At 36.4% G+C, this 18,147-nt stretch overlaps 1 protein-coding gene across 4 annotated transcripts in view; it reads left to right on the top strand.

Annotated features, from left to right (window-relative positions):
• Window positions 1-17,799, top strand: part of pico — a 34,209-nt gene extending 16,410 nt beyond the window's left edge. For 3 of the 4 annotated variants that reach the window (XM_070110661.1, XM_036359597.2, XM_070110662.1), the window contains exons 2-3: window positions 13,876-14,899; window positions 14,964-17,799. In XM_070110661.1, the coding sequence (XP_069966762.1) occupies window positions 13,876-14,899; window positions 14,964-17,224 (3,285 nt within the window). In that variant the 3' untranslated portion in view covers window positions 17,225-17,799. Of the gene's footprint in view, window positions 1-13,010; window positions 13,174-13,875; window positions 14,900-14,963 lie in introns of those variants that run through there. The other variant, XM_036359593.2, reaches the window with a different exon arrangement.
• Window positions 17,800-18,147: the final 348 nt, after the last annotated feature.

Below are 18,147 nucleotides of genomic sequence, written 5' to 3'. Positions count from 1 at the left end.
AACCTCAAACAAACAAAAAAATCATTGATATTAATCGCAACTGCCAACGAAATGAATGCTTTATTTTCAAGTCGTTTACGCACGAACTTAATTGCTTATCATCCCCATAGCATATGTGGTAGTCTATTAAAATTTCCCCCAAGACCAAAAAAAAAAAAACAAAAAAAAAACGAACACGATCTTCACGGCGTGACTAGCTATTTCCGTCGCCCACAACAAGCATGGTAACGTTGCGCGTACATCACGATCAACATAAACGATAAACGATTCGTTCAAAATTGATATGCGCCGATCAACCCTGATTAATGCAAAGTATAAGTATTAATGACTGCTTGAAATTTAAGTGTGGCTACATGGCTTGTTTTCGGTGGAGCAACAAAAAAATTTAAGCAAATTACAAAAAAAAAAAAAAAAATAAATAAAAGAAAAGACAATAAAATAAAAAAAAAACAAAATAAAAATTAAATAAAAATAAAGACAAAGGCAAATGTACGTGATCGTGTCAGGGTTGCTGTCGCAAGAAGGACTCACAATTTAAATAGCGGCGCGGCAGATGTTATGCGCAGCAGAAATCTTTAGCAACAGCAATAATTGACTGCTGCTTGATTAATGCATGATATATGTAGTAGGTGTTGTTGTTGCTTTTTTTGTTATATTATTTTTTGAGAAAAACTACTTAAGCATGCAGGAAGGGGTGTCTACGCCGCACTATTCCTTGCTGCTGCAACGTCCGTTTACTTTACTCTGCGACCAGCTGTCAGATGCTGGCGCAGATTAAGTGCGCGCGTGCAAAATACACCAGGCTCGTGTCGAAATTTAAACAAAAGGACGCAGCAAAAACAACAACACCACGTAAGATTAAAAATTGTAAAAAATTGACAAGAAATCACAAAAGCGGCCAGCAAGACAAATGCAGCTGTGTTTGCCACGGCGCAGCTGGCGTCTACATTTCAAGCGTACTTGCACCTGCAACACGTAGCACTTGAGCGCTGTGACTGTGTTGGTGGCGTGGCAGCTGTTTTGTGTGCCCATATGCCGGCCAGGTCAAAAGTATGAAAATTATAGGGGCTGAAGATGCACAGTGAAGACTACGCTAATGATCAGACAGCGTATTGTGGGATCGAGATAAGCGTGCAAAAGGGCTGTAGCAATGCGTGAGTGGTAATCGGAAATTTAAAACCAAGAACCAATTTTTATAATTTTTTATTTCCGAAAATCCAAAAATGAAACAGAAGCTGCACTGCAAGCGAGCGCTTAAAACATAATAAGCACATTTTAAGGGTTGCTTATGCAAAAAAATAAATGAGAAAACGTCAAGCATCGGCTGTAGCGAAGCTAAAATACCCTACACATGTGCATTACTCATAAAAGTGTATAAAAATATTTTTTTTTGAACGGTCAGTTTATATGGCAGCTATATGCTATAGTGTCACGATCTGAACAATATATTCGGAGTTTGTAGTGTTACCATGGAAAATAATATACAAGCAAATTTCGTAAAGATATTTTGTCAAATGAAAAGGTTTTCTATACAAGAACTTGATTTGGATCGTTCAGTTTGTATGTCATCTATATGCTATAGTGCTCCGATATTGGTGCTTGCGGCAAATGAGCAGCAAAAAAGTACGTTTGCAAAACTTCAGATCAATATCTCGAAAACTGAGGCACTAATTCGCGTGTATACAGACAGACGGAAAGAGAGATGGACATGACTAAATCGACTCAGCTTATCACGCTGATTATTTATATATAGAAACATATTTTATAAGGTCTCCGAAATTTACTTCTGTGTGTTAAAAGTTTTTTGGCAAATTTACTATATACTGTTCAGGGTATAAGAAAAAAATTTGGGTTGGCGCAGCGCCTAAAAGTTGGCACATGCGTTGCGGCACGGCAAATATGTATGTACTTTTCAGAAATTAATGTGTACAGATGCGCGCTGCAAATACAGGGTACACAGCAGCACTTTAACTTGTTGCTTGTTTGCCGCGTTGCCTGCTGCGTTTTTAATTTAGGGCACAGCGCTTGCCACAAAAGGCAAGAAGCAATAAAACTAACAAACTCAGCACTTGCAAACAAAAAAAAAAATTATACAAATAACAAAAACAAACAGCAGCGTTTGCTACACTGTACACACAAAGCCAAAAACAAAAGCAACTAAAAAAAAACAAAAAATTGACAAAATTATGGGTTGCACATAAAAATACAGAAATTGGTGCTAGCAATTGAGCGCACAGACATGTGAAACTATCGAAAATTTAACAGCGCAACAGTAGCCAGCAAAAGTCACCCCTCATGCCAAAAGTTAGACTAATGATGTCGCTACTCGCACGCTTCCTACGCTATACAACGCACTTTCCAGCTACTTCACTTGGATTTACTCCACTTTCGCGTGTATGCTTTCTCACGCAGCGCTGACTTATGCTTGCAACCCAAGCGTTGGTTTACTTTGTAGTTGTTGGCCGCGCCGCGACAAGTCAATTGAATAATTGTGGGTCAATAACCCCAAAGCGACTGCCAAGTGACGTACAGACTGGACGCAAATTTCAGCAAAGGATGAGGTTATCTCTTGTTTTTGCTGAAGAAAGTACTAAAGAAGGAGCCATCAAGTTAATTTGTGCGTTTAAATTCAATTCAATCATACAGTAGTGCACAAAACACTGTATAAGTGGTTCCGTTATCTATCCATACAAATTACTAAATTCTTTATTTCCGTTTAATAATGGTAATGTTACGCTTGGTGCTTTATTTTACCGCGCAATACGAAGTCCACAGATTTAAAGACATTTTCAAGCAGCTTTCAGAGCTTTGACTTTACCGCTGAGGTTGCAAGAAATAACAGCGAGAATTGTGTGAACCAACTTGTGGAAGTGTGTCGAGAAAACTTCGAGTCATTTGGTTTCGAAATGGAGGTGACAGTTCTAAATTACTAAAGTGTGTATAGTAGATGTTATCAAGCAGCTTTCAGAGATTCCCTCGCAGCTTTTGACTGTAGCTCTTAGGTCGCAATTTGGAGAAATTTGCGTCGAGAAAACTTCAAGTCATTTCGTTTTGTTAAGGAGTGAACAGCTCCGATATTCTATAGTGTGTGACTGGAGTTTTCGAGTTATAACTACAGTAATTTTGACAAATCCATGGCGGATCTTTGACCAATTACGAGCTTAATATAATAGCTTTTGAAAAAGTTCTGTTAGAGGTTATTTCTTGTTCGATAAAAAGCGGTTCTTAGAAGGTTTGAACCGCCTTCGAACGGCTGCTATAAAATACTTGTACAATCAGAAGCTTGAGATTTTCAGCTGAGGAGCAATAGCTACTAAAACCTCAACAATTTATAATTTTAGATTTTGTATCGGTCGAGATTTACAATCTTGAAACAACGCATTGCAAGAGAGGCAACTCATATAAACTTTGATGTTATTGCAATTATTTTCAAGCGCCTATAATATGAATGATCGAACACTGGAAAATGATAAAAATATTGTTCGACCTTTTTTTCAATATTATATCAATATTTTGATTATTTTATTTTCGCTTGTAATTAATTTAGTTATCAAAAAGCAACAGCAATTCTGTTCTGCAATGATACTTTATCAAACTATTCGAATTGCTTTAAGACAAATTTAACCTACTTTTAAATTACTCAGCTCAATAAAAGGCTCTACAATTACACTTTTTACACAATACGTTAAACAACTGCGTCTAATCACCGCTACACACAAATATCTATCACAACAAATAAAGATAAAGAAATTTTTGAAAAACTAGTCATAAAATAGTTGTCGCAACATCAGCACAACAATAAAACCAAGTAATTGTAACAAATTATTTTTGGTCGGTGATGCATTTTCAATTCCATGAAAACTAGCAAGCTACAGTAAATAGCATATAAAATAATTGAAAGCAAGAAAGAAAACTAGTTGCACTTATATTTCCACCACCATTTTTACACACCACTTGGATTATGTATACAAAAAACGAAAATAAAAGAAAAAAGTAAAGAAGCACAGGTGACTCATCGAAAGAGTATGTTTGTGCATTTGAGATGAGCAGCACCGCCACTTACAAATTTATAGACATTAATGCGAAGTTACCTGTTTTTTATCGTTTTACTAAATCTCAATTTTATTATTGTGTGGCATGAGATGAATTCGATTCTGACGCACAAAAAATAAATGCTCAGCACACACATAAAGGTCAAACCAAAGGTAACAAGAATATGCGTGTCGAACATGTATCAGTAGTTGTTAGTGCATTGCTTACATGGCAGTGTCAAAGTGCGTGCATGACAATATACGTAAATATAATGGCTGTGTTCAGTGAGCACAATGCCTGCAGGTGATGAGAACGTGTTTTGGGTTATAGTTGCTTGTGATGAGTGCAGCATTAAGATAAAGTTGCTTGTTGAGGATTAACGTTTATGCTTGAACGTGTTGGAAAATGGTGAGAATGATTTGTTTTGAGTAATTAAGTGAGGTGTTGAGCAAATTAGTGTGGATAAGCAGGCAATTATAAAAAATAGTACTAATGGAACTAAAATGAGGAAATTATGAGAAATAAAAACATAATTAGAAAAATAATATTAATAATAAAATAATTACAAAGAAAATTAAAAGACAATAAAAAAAATTTAATTTAAAAATAAAATTAAAAGATAATAAAGCTTTTAAGGTATAAAATATTAAATATTAAAAAGTATAATAAAATATAGCAAATTTATTAAAATTAAAAGAAGTTAAAAAACCCGAAATAACTAAATATTTTAATAATTGAAAAAGTGCCATAAAGAAAAATTAAAATAATTTAAAAAAAAGATGAAAAAGTATATATAAAAAAATTATTATTAGGTAAAATAAAATATAGCAAATTTAATCAAATAAAAAAAAATTAGAAAAACAAATACGAAATACATATTAATTTAATTTAAAAGTTATATTTACATTAGTAAAAAAAAAATAATTGAGCACATCGGGTAAATTTCAGACATAAAAAATTTTACTCCAAACAAGTTATATAGAGTAGAATAGCAGATAATATAAATAAAGAAGGTTAAATTGCAGAAAAGATTGCACTCTCTATAATAAAAATAACACAATAAAAATTAGCATAGTACATATATTAAAAAAGTATTACTTTGAAAAAAAAAAACAAATGATTTTTTCACTATACCTAATATTATTGTAACAAGTTTTTTCTACACAAAAAAATAATAACGTTAATTAATTTATTTTCTCTCGCACTTAATTGATCTTAAAACTCATTAAATCAACGCTCACCTTCAATCATTACATTTACATACGTACATTTAGTTATGCTACAACTTTAATGACAGAGTTTGAAGCCTTCAAAATATATATATAAAAAAAAAAAATTCACAATAATATCTAATGTCAATCAGTTTGATAACCCAGTAAAATTCAATGAAAACTAATTTTTTGCACGCAATATTGCTTCACAATTCAATGCAAGCATTAGAAAAAGAAGCCGCCACGAAGGACATTGCAAATGTAGAACAACAATCACAACTTAATGAATTTGCCGATATACAAAATAAACAAACAAGAAGTCGCAATGAAACACATAAATATTGAAACAGCCTTGACCATACATACAAAAGTACGATGCATAGATAGCGTATTACTTAGTACGCGCTGCCGATTTCACTTCAAGCATGAAATGAGACAATTACTACATATATTTATATATGTATGTATGTATGTATATATAGTTTATCGTTTTTATCGTTTCATACTGTCTCCATTTGGTATGATGTCAACCGCAACGCGACAATATTCGTATCTTTGTCCAACACTTGTCCTCAGCGGCAGCACACATGCAACACTGGCTACTAACTGTTTACTAACTTAAATGCACACAAGTATATACCTAAATGGATACTAAGTGCTTAGTTAATTTGTTAATCCCGCTTGTTATAGTATAAATAAAACATAAAACTAGGTTAGGGAGTGGCACAACTTAATGTGCGTCAAAATAAAGGCAAAAACATTAAAAGAAACGGCACAGGAAGGAATTTTGCGCGTATGTTGGCGGAACAAAGTCTGCAATTATTTAATTAAGCGTAGAAAAATGGCATAATTATTGTTGAATAATAACGGAATTTTTTCAAATACATACATATATTGTGTAATATGCGCCGACAAAGCAAGTACCGAAGAGAGTATGGTGGAAGTGGGTAGTAAGAGCAAGTGTATCTAATGGAAGTTTGCTAGAAAAATTAAATTAAGCGCTTGGAAAACTAAAAATGTGGCACAAAATGTGTGCAATTTAATTAATGTAGCAATGTGTAGGAAAACAATATTTTTATTGTTCATGGCTGTTATAGTTTAAAATAATATTTTATGCGAATATCACGTAGAAATAACCGAGACTTTGCTTGCAATTTTTTTAAATAACTTACGTAATTTTTTATAATTTTTTTTATAAGCAATTTTATAACCTTACACAAGTATTATAAATATATATTTTTTTGCAATTTAAAACTTTTTACGCGTTTTTTTTATTTTTTTTTATTTATTGTATAAAATGGCAAGCAAATACATTTTTGTTTTTACAATTTAAAATTTAAAAATTTTATTTTTATAATCTCGCAACCTGTTGCTACAGAGTAAAATAGTTTTGTTCACCTAACGGTTGTTTGTATCACCTAAAATTAATGGAGTTAGATATAGGGTTATATATATATAAATGATCAGGATGAAGAGACGAGTTGAAATCCGGGTGACTGTCTGTCCGTCCGTCCGTCTGTCCGTCCGTCCGTGCAAGCTCTAACTTGAGTAAAAATTGAGATATCTTTATGAAACTTGGTAGACATGTTTCATGGTACCGTGAGACGGTTGGTATTGCAGATGGGCGTAATCGGACCACTGCCACGCCCACAAAACGCCATTAATCAAAAACAAATAACTTGCCACAACTAAGCTCCGCAATAAGATACAAGACTGTTATTTGGTACACAGGATCACATTAGGGAGGGGCATCTGCAGTTAAAATTGTTTTTTTTAAAGTGGGCGTGGTCCCGCCTCTAATAGGTTTAATGTGCATATCTCCTAAACCGCTAATGCTATAATAACAAAATTCACTGGAAGCAAATGTTTTTAGCACTTCTATTGACGGTGTGAAAATAGTTGAAATCGGGTGGCAACTCCGCCCACTCCCCATATAACGGTACTGTTAAAAACTACTAAAAGCGCGATAAATCAAGCACTAAACACGCCAGAGTCATTAAATTTTATCTCTGAGATGGTATAAGATGACTTTATAGGAACCGCGTTCAAAATTAGACAGTGGGCGTGGCACAGCCCACTTTTAGGTGAAAACCCATATCTTGAGATCTGCTTAACCGATTTCAACCAAATTCGGTGCGTAACGTTCTTTTTATGTTTCTATGTCATAGTGCGAAAATGGGCGAAATCAGACTACAACCACGCCTACTTCCCATGAAACACCATTTTCAATTCCATCTGATTCTTTCACTTTCCACTATGCATATCAAGCAACAATGATTATATCGGGGTAAAACTTTGCGTGAATAATACGTTTAAAGTATGCCACCTTGTGACCAAAAATTGTCTAAATCGAACCAAAACTGTTCAAGCCCCTAAGTACTAAATATGTGGACCCCAGTGCCTATAGTTGACCTTCTACCGAAAATATCAGTCAATCCACAAAGAAATCTCAAACGAGTATACCATTTGACTTTGCGAGAGTATAAAATGTTCGGTTACATCCGAACTTAGCCCTTCCTTACTTGTTTTTACTACAATTATTAATTTTTGAGTTATATGTATTTAACATTATTTTTTGTTTTTTATTAATTTAAAGTATTTTTTTTACATTTATGTAATTATTTATAAATTTAAATATATTATTCAAAGTCATTGTATCAACAGTTGCATGTAAAAAAATATTTTCTACAAATTTCAAGATTTTATTTCGTTATTTTAACTTTTTTCTTTATATTTATTTTAATTTTTTATATTTATTATTTTCCAATAGTTATTTAAAAATTCTCAAGCGATTCGTTGCGTTTTTTGCTTTTATACAATAAGTTTAAAATTTTTTATACATTTATAAACAAATTTTTCCACATGTGGCCGCAGTGTAAGTGCTTTAACAGACCAAACATATGGTGTAACGGCATAACAAAACAAAATATAGAGAATTTAAATTTGAAAAAATGTACAATGTTAATAAATATGGTAATAATAAAAATAATATAATCTTAAAAGAATATTAAAACCAAAATTAATTAAATTTACAAAAATAGCAGCAAACAATTTGTGCCACAAATTAATTAAAAAGCGCAATAAAAACTAAAAATAAATGCATAAATTAGAAGCTAATAAATTTCGAAATACACACATATGCACTTATGTATGTATATAGATATGTATTTGTATAATGTGCATATGTTTCAATGTACTTGTATGTATATATTTAAAAGAAGCATAACACAAAAATTAATTTAAACTAGTGAAAGAATGCCGAAAGCGGCAAATCCCATTAAAAAGCCCATTAAAAGGGAAAGTGACGTCAGGCTTCGTGGGCGCGCATAAACTGCTTGTAGAATGCCTAGCTCAGCCCAGTTGTTTACAACGCTGGTGGCAGGTTTTTAGCAGCAAGTGGGTAGGTCAAATAGGCGCCGGTTACAGTTACAGTTATAGTTACCTTGAACGCCACTTTAGTGGTTTCCACAAAATATATTTGCACGCATATTTGCTCAAACACTTGTTTTGTACGAATATTAATTTAATTTAATCATTTACATACATATGTACAAAATACAAAAGTTTTTTGGCATTTTCAAATGCTCGCATACATTTTGTGGCATGAATATTAATGACAGCGCGAAAATGTGCAAGTAATATTCGTGTTTGATGAAATACCTAGTGCGATTAGCAGGAAATTTACACACAGCATTTTAATAGATTAAGTGCTTGGAAAAACAGCACAACAACAGCAACAAGCGCAAAATGTAAATACAGAGTAATGATAATAAATTGTAAAGGCAAACAAAAGAAAAACTGAAAAAAAAAACTACTAAACGACTCGTCACGCGATTGTCAGCGTGCGTTTGCTGCCGTTGTTGTTTTTGTATTATATGTGTATTTTTATTTGCTATAACATATTAATGGTAATGCTGGCGGCGAGGTTGGCTGTTTGCTCGTAATTTGGCGCAGATGTAGAGCGGAAAAGCGCACAAATGGATGTCACGTTTGCGCGCATCGCATGTGACGATAAAAAGCTTAGAGCGATTAATATTTGTACACACATAAATATGAATATAAAAATGTATGCACATAAATATGTATGTATATATACTTATATTAATGCATGCATGCAAGCATTTAAATGTACAAATGCGCCGCCGTGGGCAAATGCAACCGATTTACTTTGTTAGCACACACATATACGTATGTACATATGTACAAAGTATTCATGTACATACATATGTTTGCTTTGAGCACTTAGCTATGAAATGTATGAGCAAACAATGGCACATTAATGCTTAGCGCGCTTTGATGGCGCGAAAAACGCTGTATTGGGACGCTTTAACAGCAACTCAACATTTTTCAATTATAGTAGGGTAAAATTATTGTTAGCAGCAAATATACATATGTACATACTTGACACAATGTGAAAAAAATTAGTGATTAAACAAAACACTTATGATAATCAAAGAGTATAAATTTAAAAAAAATACAAAAACCAAGCGCAAAAAAAAAAATACGAAAGAAACTGCAAAGGGGGGAAAAAAATAAAAACTTACGTATAAAAAAAAAACATATTAATTTACATATGTATGTATATCTGCATAAAATTTACAAAAAATTACAAATATTTTTTATTGCCTCTTCAACGCGTGCCAACAGTTGTTTTTGCTAATCATTTTTTGCCATTAATAGTTATAAAGCTTTGCATTACAATAATAGCTTATTTATGTGGGAAATAACCTGTTTTTGCATATACATTTCTGTTATTCTTGTTGTATTACACACATTAAGTATTGTAGAAATGCATTTAAAAAAATAAAAACAGTGTTAAACTAATGAATTTTCAATATTTACGCAAGGAATGTGTTAAATTGCTTATTGTTTGTGTTTGTCTAGTTATCGATTACTCCTTGAGAGTTATCGCTGAAATATAGTGAGGTTTCTTTTAAATTTGTAAAGAAAATATATTTTTTTTTTACAAATAACATAATTTTATGCATTTGAAAATATTTTCAAAATTGCAATTTAAAATTTTTTTAAAAATCAGAAATTTAATATAATTTTCAAATTGTATTTTTGAAAAGATATGCTGGTCTCGCAGCTAATTGTTTTTTCCACGAAACGGGCGACCATTGTAATCTAAGTAAATTTGACTAAAGACTTGCCTAGGGCGTTTTTGGTTAATTTAAGCCAAAAATTTCATTGCACTTCAAGTAACCTGCTTGCTGTGTTTATTTCTTTTACGACCTTCATCTTTTATGCTTTTTCGTCGACTTAAGAATTTTAACCAATTAGAGACGGAAACTAGACCTTTTTGCCTCTTCTCTTGCTGGCGCCTACTGCAAATTAAAAAAATTTGAGTGCAGCATTATCTTTCTATAGTATGTGGAAGGCATCTGACAGTGCTACAATTATCACTTTTAAGACAATTATCCCCGAATTTCAGCAATTATACTGCCGTGTTAATCTTTTGTGTAGATAGTTTTGAGTATGTAGTTCAAATCAGAACCTTTCAATTATTTTTAGTACTATTTTAATTATTTTGTTTTTAATGCAAATTGGAATGTCTCGTCTAGTCTTCTTTTTGGAGTGCAATTTCTGCAAGTACGTTAGCAAATTCAAGCAGTTGCAACGAAATTATGTAGTACAACGAATATTCGTCATAGCCGCAAAGTGGCACCCTGCTGTTGTTGTTTAAATAATTTTTTGAAGAGATCAAACTTGAATATTTTCAAAAGATAAACAGTCTATTGCAATGAAGGTATCAAAAAATTGTAACAAAGTTTTTTGGATTAGAAATACTTTTGCGAAGGGTTGGCACTTGAAAAAAATCCAAAAAATTGATAAAATAAATCCGATACTGCAATATTGTTAGCAAATAACTGTTATTTGGGAAATTTTTATGTATGGAAGATTTTGATGTACCGTACATAATTGCTTTTGGATTACCAGTTCATACCAGTCCTCGAAATACGATAATAAAAAAATTATATTTTTAATGTAGATATAAATGTTTTTTTTAATATTCTACACACTTAGCTTACTGGTTATTGAATTTAAAATTTTCGACACACTCTGTAGAATTTTACCGCTGTCGTGCGCAATTTTATTATCTAATTTTGTGATATCTGGCTTAAAATTTTTTAGTTTGTATTTTTTGATGCTTTGTGGATCAATTATATCAAACACGCGCTCTATAAACCGTAATTTATTTTTTGTTTAAAATATTCTTTAAGATATCGGTCAGAAATACTTGGTATACCTAATTTTTAGTCAATTTAGGCTTAATTTGAAATAAATAATAATAAAAACAATTTTTCTACACTATATGCAGCAATCTTTTTACATATCTACATACATATGTAAGTACATACTGCTAATACACATTGAAATCTGCGGAAATTGCAGCCTTGACTCATATATGTACATACATATGTACGTAACAATGCTTATAGCAACATATTTTGAAATAAATTAATTAAATGCCTATAAGTAAATTGTTCTCAATTGACTTGACTGCATTTCGATAACGATTCATATGTTGTTTTTTTGCTCCACCACAGCAAACGGTCACAATGTCAACGCGGCAACGGCATCTTATTACATTGGTGTTGTTGGTGACATTTCAAGGCTGTTTAATTACAATAATACAATCATTTTTATGGCGTCAAACGAACAATAAATAGATTTACAAATACATACATACTTATGTATGTACAGGCATATTATTTTCTTCTCTACACGCTTGTCAGATAAAAATTATTACACACTTTTTGTTTTTGCTTTTGTCCGCGCTTTGCTGAAAGTGCAATCGAGAAAGACGGCACTGATGGCGCCAGGCAATGTGCCATAATGATAATTACAAATGGCAAATGGAAAATAGATTTTATTGCTTGTAATTGCATGGAAAATTAATAAATGTGTTTGCAGGTGCATGTAATGGCATTTTTTATTGCATAAGTGAGTTTTTTATATTTTTTTAATGTGGCTACTCATTTGTTATGTATTATTGATCCAAAAATTACTATTCAATTGCGCTATTGTGATTTTGTCTACATTTTATAACCGTAACAAAAAGAAAACATGAATGAACTTGTTAAATTTTGTTTATTTACATTTGAAGACAAAAACATGAAAGCTGTTGTATCTTATAACGAAAAACAAACAAAACAAAATGAAAGTTATTATTGTTGTATTTTATAACCAAAAACCAAAACATGAAAGTTGTTTGTTGTTGTGTTTCATAAATAAAAACATAAAACATGAAATTTGTTGTTGTATTCTATGCAAATTAAATTGCTAATATAAATTAAAAATGAGTAATAATTGCTTTTGTATTGACTGAACGTGCCGATAAGCCGTACAAAGCAAACAACTGCAATTATTAATAAACAAAACAACAAAAAAAAAACAATTAGCACTATTGGACTTTGTCACTGTGTATGAATAACCAGTAAACGAACGAATCATTCACAATAGACGAAAGGCAAATGCTTTGTTTATTTGCTTGCAAAGGTCAGTGTACGATCTATGGTGAATTTTAATTTGACTCAGCAGCCGCACCGATAGCGGTAGTTATCGCAGCTTCCGTTACCTCGCGCAGTTATTCTTAGTTAACAGCAAGTGGCAGAATTGGTCCATAGCTGTTGTATAGAATTAAATTTGAAAATAAACTCAAACTTTGACTTTGAAATGCTTGTTCAAGTGGCAAACTGGTTGTGGCGGCAGAGCCAGTGTGTGAGAGCTCAAGGTACGCGCGTATGCTTATGCAACAACAACAACTGCGGGTGTAACGCATTTACATACAACAACATGTGCGTTTGTTATTGTCGGCAGTGACATTTCCAGCTAGCCGCCGTATGTTATTGTAATAGTAATAACAATAATAAGCATAATAAAGGCTTGCAAATGACCTTGACTGGGTGGCAGTGAGACGCATTGTGTAAGGTTTTTGTTTATTTTTTTTTTGACATACATACATAATTTTTTTTTCGAAAAAGGGTGGTTTTGTTTATTATTTTCCGGTTTTTGCTTTGTTTGCGCTTTTAGCTAATTGAAATGTGATTTTATTTGCATATGAAAGGTTTTGAAGTGATTCATTTGCATATGTATAACGTTTATATTTACATAAGTATGTATGCACATGCATACATAAATTTATATGGCTCGCGCGCATTTGCTACAAAATATTAATAAGTGGCAGCATAAATTAACATAGCTAGGAGATTTTATGGAAAAAAAATAATAAACACATGTAAGGAACAAACTTAACTTAAAAGCAAAAAAAATAAATGCAGAAATTGAAGACAAAAATGATAACAAAAATTTTGAGCATTTTTAATTTAAAAATTAGACTTAAGTCCAAAATTTGTTAATTAAAAAATTCATGATGTAGTCTGAAAAATTTATGGTTAACTCTGTTGATATAATTACAAAATTCCACTTATATAAGTAAAATGTAAATACATACCGAGTAAAAAATGAAAGTTGGTAATCTATATTGTTAAAAAGATGCAATTGAGTGCAGATTATTCAAATTGCCACAATTCATCACTCAATGAAACGCATAAATAAATTAATTTTTGTCCACTCGCCACCTTTCACTCGCCAACTAACATGTCTTTCACTTTCCTCTCGCCAACAGATTAGAAGTCTCACGCAATTAGCTTCGAGCGGCAGCCCATTGCGGCGCGAAAACACCTTCACATCGGCCACAGCCCAACAAGTGACAGTCTTATCGTCGTCGCCATCGTCTACGGCGGCGGCGATACAAACTGCGGCAGCCATTAAGCTGCGCAGGTATAGCGATCGTTGTCTGACCACAGCCGAGGCCAAATCGCACACCTACCGCATCTCGATGGCCAATTTGGAGGAGACACAAGAGTCCGAACTGGACATGATATTGGGCGAGCTGAGCTTATTGGAGGCGCAAATTAATTGCGGCGATGCCGCATTTCTACCTGGTTGCGGTGTGCCCGGTCCGCAGCAGCATGTAAATCAAACAGCCGGCCTTAACATGGTCACAGCACCGCCGACACGCACACATTCGCGCACAAATTCCACCATTTCAGGTGCCACAACTATTTCGCTATCCGGTTCGTCGGAGTGCGGCAGCAGCGCCACCACACATTCGTTGGCCTCCTCCTCGGGCGTTTCGGAGAACGGACAGAGTAGCGTGGGCAGTGGTGGCAGCGTCAGCAGTGTGATGGGTGTCACTATGGTTGGTGTGGGCGGCGGCGGTGGTGTGGTGGGCATGATGCGCGAGCCGCGCACCGAGTCGCCGGACAATGATTCCGCCTTTAGTGATACGGTCTCGCTCTTGTCTAGCGAGTCGTCCGCCTCGAGTAGCGCTAGCTCGGCGCTGCATCACAAGCAAATGCAACAGTTGCAGCAGCAACAGCAGTTGCAGTATATGCAACAACAGTTGAGCGGCACTACGTTGAGCAGCAGCAAGGCGGCCAAGATACAGTTGGCGCTGCACAAGTTGGAGCATCCATCCATACGCAGATTGTTTGTGAAGGCGTTTACCTCGGACGGTGCTTCGAAGTCGCTGTTGGTGGATGAGCGTATGACATGCGGTCATGTGACACGTTTGCTGGCCGATAAAAATCACGTGCACATGCAGGCCAATTGGGCGCTGGTGGAGAACTTGGGCGATCTGCAAATGGGTGAGTACTTGGGGCACATTTGTGATGATTTTATTTTACCGTTGTTTTGTTATGCCCACTACAGAGCGTCTCTTCGAGGATCACGAGCTGTTGGTGGATAATTTGATGACTTGGAATTCGGATGCGGGCAATCGTGTGCTATTCCAGCAACGCAGCGACAAGATATCGCTTTTTGCCAAACCAGAAATCTACTTGCCGGGACCACAAATGGCGCCTGGCAGTCAGCATGATGAGCATACACGCGCTATGTTGTTGGAGGAGTTCTTCGAGACCAACTCACAGCTGCAGGTAGATGGTCCATTATATATGAAAGCCGATTCGAAGAAGGGTTGGAAACGTTATCATTTCGTGTTGCGCTCCTCCGGCCTCTACTATTTTCCGAAAGAGAAAACGAAGAACACACGCGATTTGGCTTGCCTCACGCTCTTTAATGGCTACAATGTGTATCGTGGTTTGGGCTGGAAGAAGAAATGGAAGGCGCCAACCGATTATGCGTTCGGCTTTAAGTCAGCTGTTGACTCGTCATTGGGTAAGACATGTCGCACATTGAAAATGCTGTGCGCTGAGGATTTGGAGACGATGGAGAAGTGGATCACGGCCATACGCATTTCGAAATATGGCAAACAGCTATGGGATAGCCACAAAACACTTATGGATGATCTCAGTTTGGGTGATGTGATGTCGCAGAGCAGTTTCGGTGTGTCTATGCGCAGCGAATCGATTAGCAGCATTTCATCGGCTGTTCCCTCACAGTGCGGTAGCGTCTCCTCCGCCGTGTCCAATTCGAGTGGGCGAGTTTCACGCGCCAGCTCATCTTCATCAAGCGGCTGCCTCTCTGATGACAATAACGGCTTCGACTCGGAATTCACTACGGGCACCATTAAGCGCAAACCTTCGATGAAACCCAATTTACCGCTGACCACAATGACGCGTCAGCTGAAGGAAGTCGGTGAGATAACAATTTGTGAGAGCAGCGGCGCTGATGTGCAGGACGCCACCTCACCTGAACGCAGCGGCACGTTAACGCGTCGACACAGTCGCCGCAAATCGCAAGAGAGCAACGGTAGCGGTACACTAAAACGGCGCCAGCCCACAGCGGCGGTGGCCAAACGCGGTTCAGCCGAAAGCATGAACGCAACCGCTTGCAATTCATCTGGTTCCTCCAATTCGACACCGACGCCGACGCCCAGCATTTGCGCTAAGCCGCTGCTGGAATATGAAGCGTCGCGCACCACACCCGTCAACGATGTGGCTGGCGTCACAAACTGCATGTCCTCATCGACACTCTCGCTAGATTCGCTGCCGCCACCTCCACCACCGCCGCCAATCACCGATGAACACGAGATTTATGGTTCACAGCTGTCGCTGGTCTCATTACCACCACCGCCGCCACCAGAAGATGTTATGGTATATCCACAACCGCCACAGGAATACGCGTGCGTCGGTGGCGCTAAGTCGAACGGCATGCCGCCGGCGGTGCCTGCGAAGCCGCAAAAATCACAGCAAACGCCGGTCAAAGGACCAGCGCCACCCTACAAGGCGCCACCAGAGTACGTGGGGCAAGCGCACAATCAGCATATGAACAACAGCATTAACAACAGCGGTATTAATGCTGCTGTGGCTGCTGGACTGCCACCGCCGCCGCCAGCAACGAGTACCGGCACACAAAAGAAAGTCTCCTTCGCCGATTCGCCAGTGTTGTTGCGTCGCAAAATGTGCTCACCCGAGCCGCCCGTTTGTGTAATGCAAATGCACGCACCGCCCATTTATGGTTACGCGCCTTGTCCGCTGCCACCGCCACGCGCCGATATGACGCGTCTCTCCACGAATTCTTCGAACTGCAGTTCCATAGACTTTGGCTCACCGAAGCGTCTGCAGGAGTCCACCTCAAATCCGCCGCGTGACTTTCTTAAAGATCTGCAGCGCGTGATGCGCAAAAAATGGCAAGTGGCGCAAAAGTGCAAACTGGAACCGGCTACAACGCCGCACGAAGTGCTCGGCTTTCGCGATTTCAACGATGAGTTGCACAATTTGAATGCCTCCGCCACCACACACTACTACCGTGAGACGGCCAATGTGAGTAATTGGGTGCAGGAACATTATGGCGCTGGCGCACCACCGCCGCCACTCAGCGAGTATGCGCTTTATGAGAATTTGCATGCGAATGATGCGCCGAACGGCATGGGCGGTACAGCGGTCATGATGGAGCCGCAATTCCCTATGAGCGGTGCGGCGGTGGCTGCAGCAGCGGCACAACGCAAGAAGCGACCACCGCCACCACCACCCAAACGCAGCGATTCGACGCAGCTGACGCACAGGGTTTAGGGATGTGGCGGAGGCCAACGTCGCCGGCATTGGTTTCTGTGCGGTTGGTAAAATATGGGTTTGAGGAGGCTGCCTAAATGCCTGTTAGTGTTGCAAAGTGCAAACGAAAAAGCGCGAACATAGAAAGTATGAGCCCCAAAAAAAGGTGGAGAGATTTATGTGCTAAGCTTAGGAAGGGTTTAGAACCTGTGTGTGCTGCGCGGCCAGTTGCTAAGCGAATTGCGGCGGCAATAGACACAAAATATGTCCTTTTTATGTAGTTTATACATCAGCTATATATAAAATTAACAAATTTTTATATATATTTACATGCTTATATACACATACATATATGGACGTCTATTACTTAAGATTTACATACATATAGGCATACATGCTTAAGAAAAAAGCGAGTTTGCGCGCAACATTTTTTAGGTTAAGATAATAAAACGCTACTTAAATGCTTTCAAAATGTCTACGCCTAGGAATTGTACAATATGCCATACTACTTGATTGAAGCGGGAAAGGGAAGGTAATTTGCTAAGTGAGACACTCCAGAATGAATCAATAAAATAAGCAATATAAATCTCAAACAATTCTAACTGCTTTTTATCATAACGGAATTTTAGTATCTCATATTTTTTTTTTACAAAATTTAAATTTTTTGTAAACTCTACACAATGCTCCACTAAAACTATTAGCTACAAAAATGCAAATATACGTAAAAGCGCTAAAGCAAATGCGTACAAATGCCAAGAAATAAGATTTTAAAAACTCTACACAACTCTCCATTCAGTTTTCTAGCTAGCAAAACCCAAATACACGCAGAATAGCTTGCAAAAATGTGTATAAACGCTATGATTTAAGTTTTGTAAAAAACTCTACACAACTCTCCACTAATTTTTTCGCCGTTTAAATTTTTGTATGTAACTTAGGATTTACAA

The sequence above is a fragment of the Bactrocera oleae genome, chromosome 5, assembly GCF_042242935.1.
Source record: "Bactrocera oleae isolate idBacOlea1 chromosome 5, idBacOlea1, whole genome shotgun sequence".
Taxonomy (NCBI): Eukaryota; Metazoa; Arthropoda; class Insecta; order Diptera; family Tephritidae; genus Bactrocera; species Bactrocera oleae.
The sequence above is the reverse complement of the archived record's forward strand: the minus strand, read 5'-3'. Positions and strand labels throughout refer to the sequence as shown.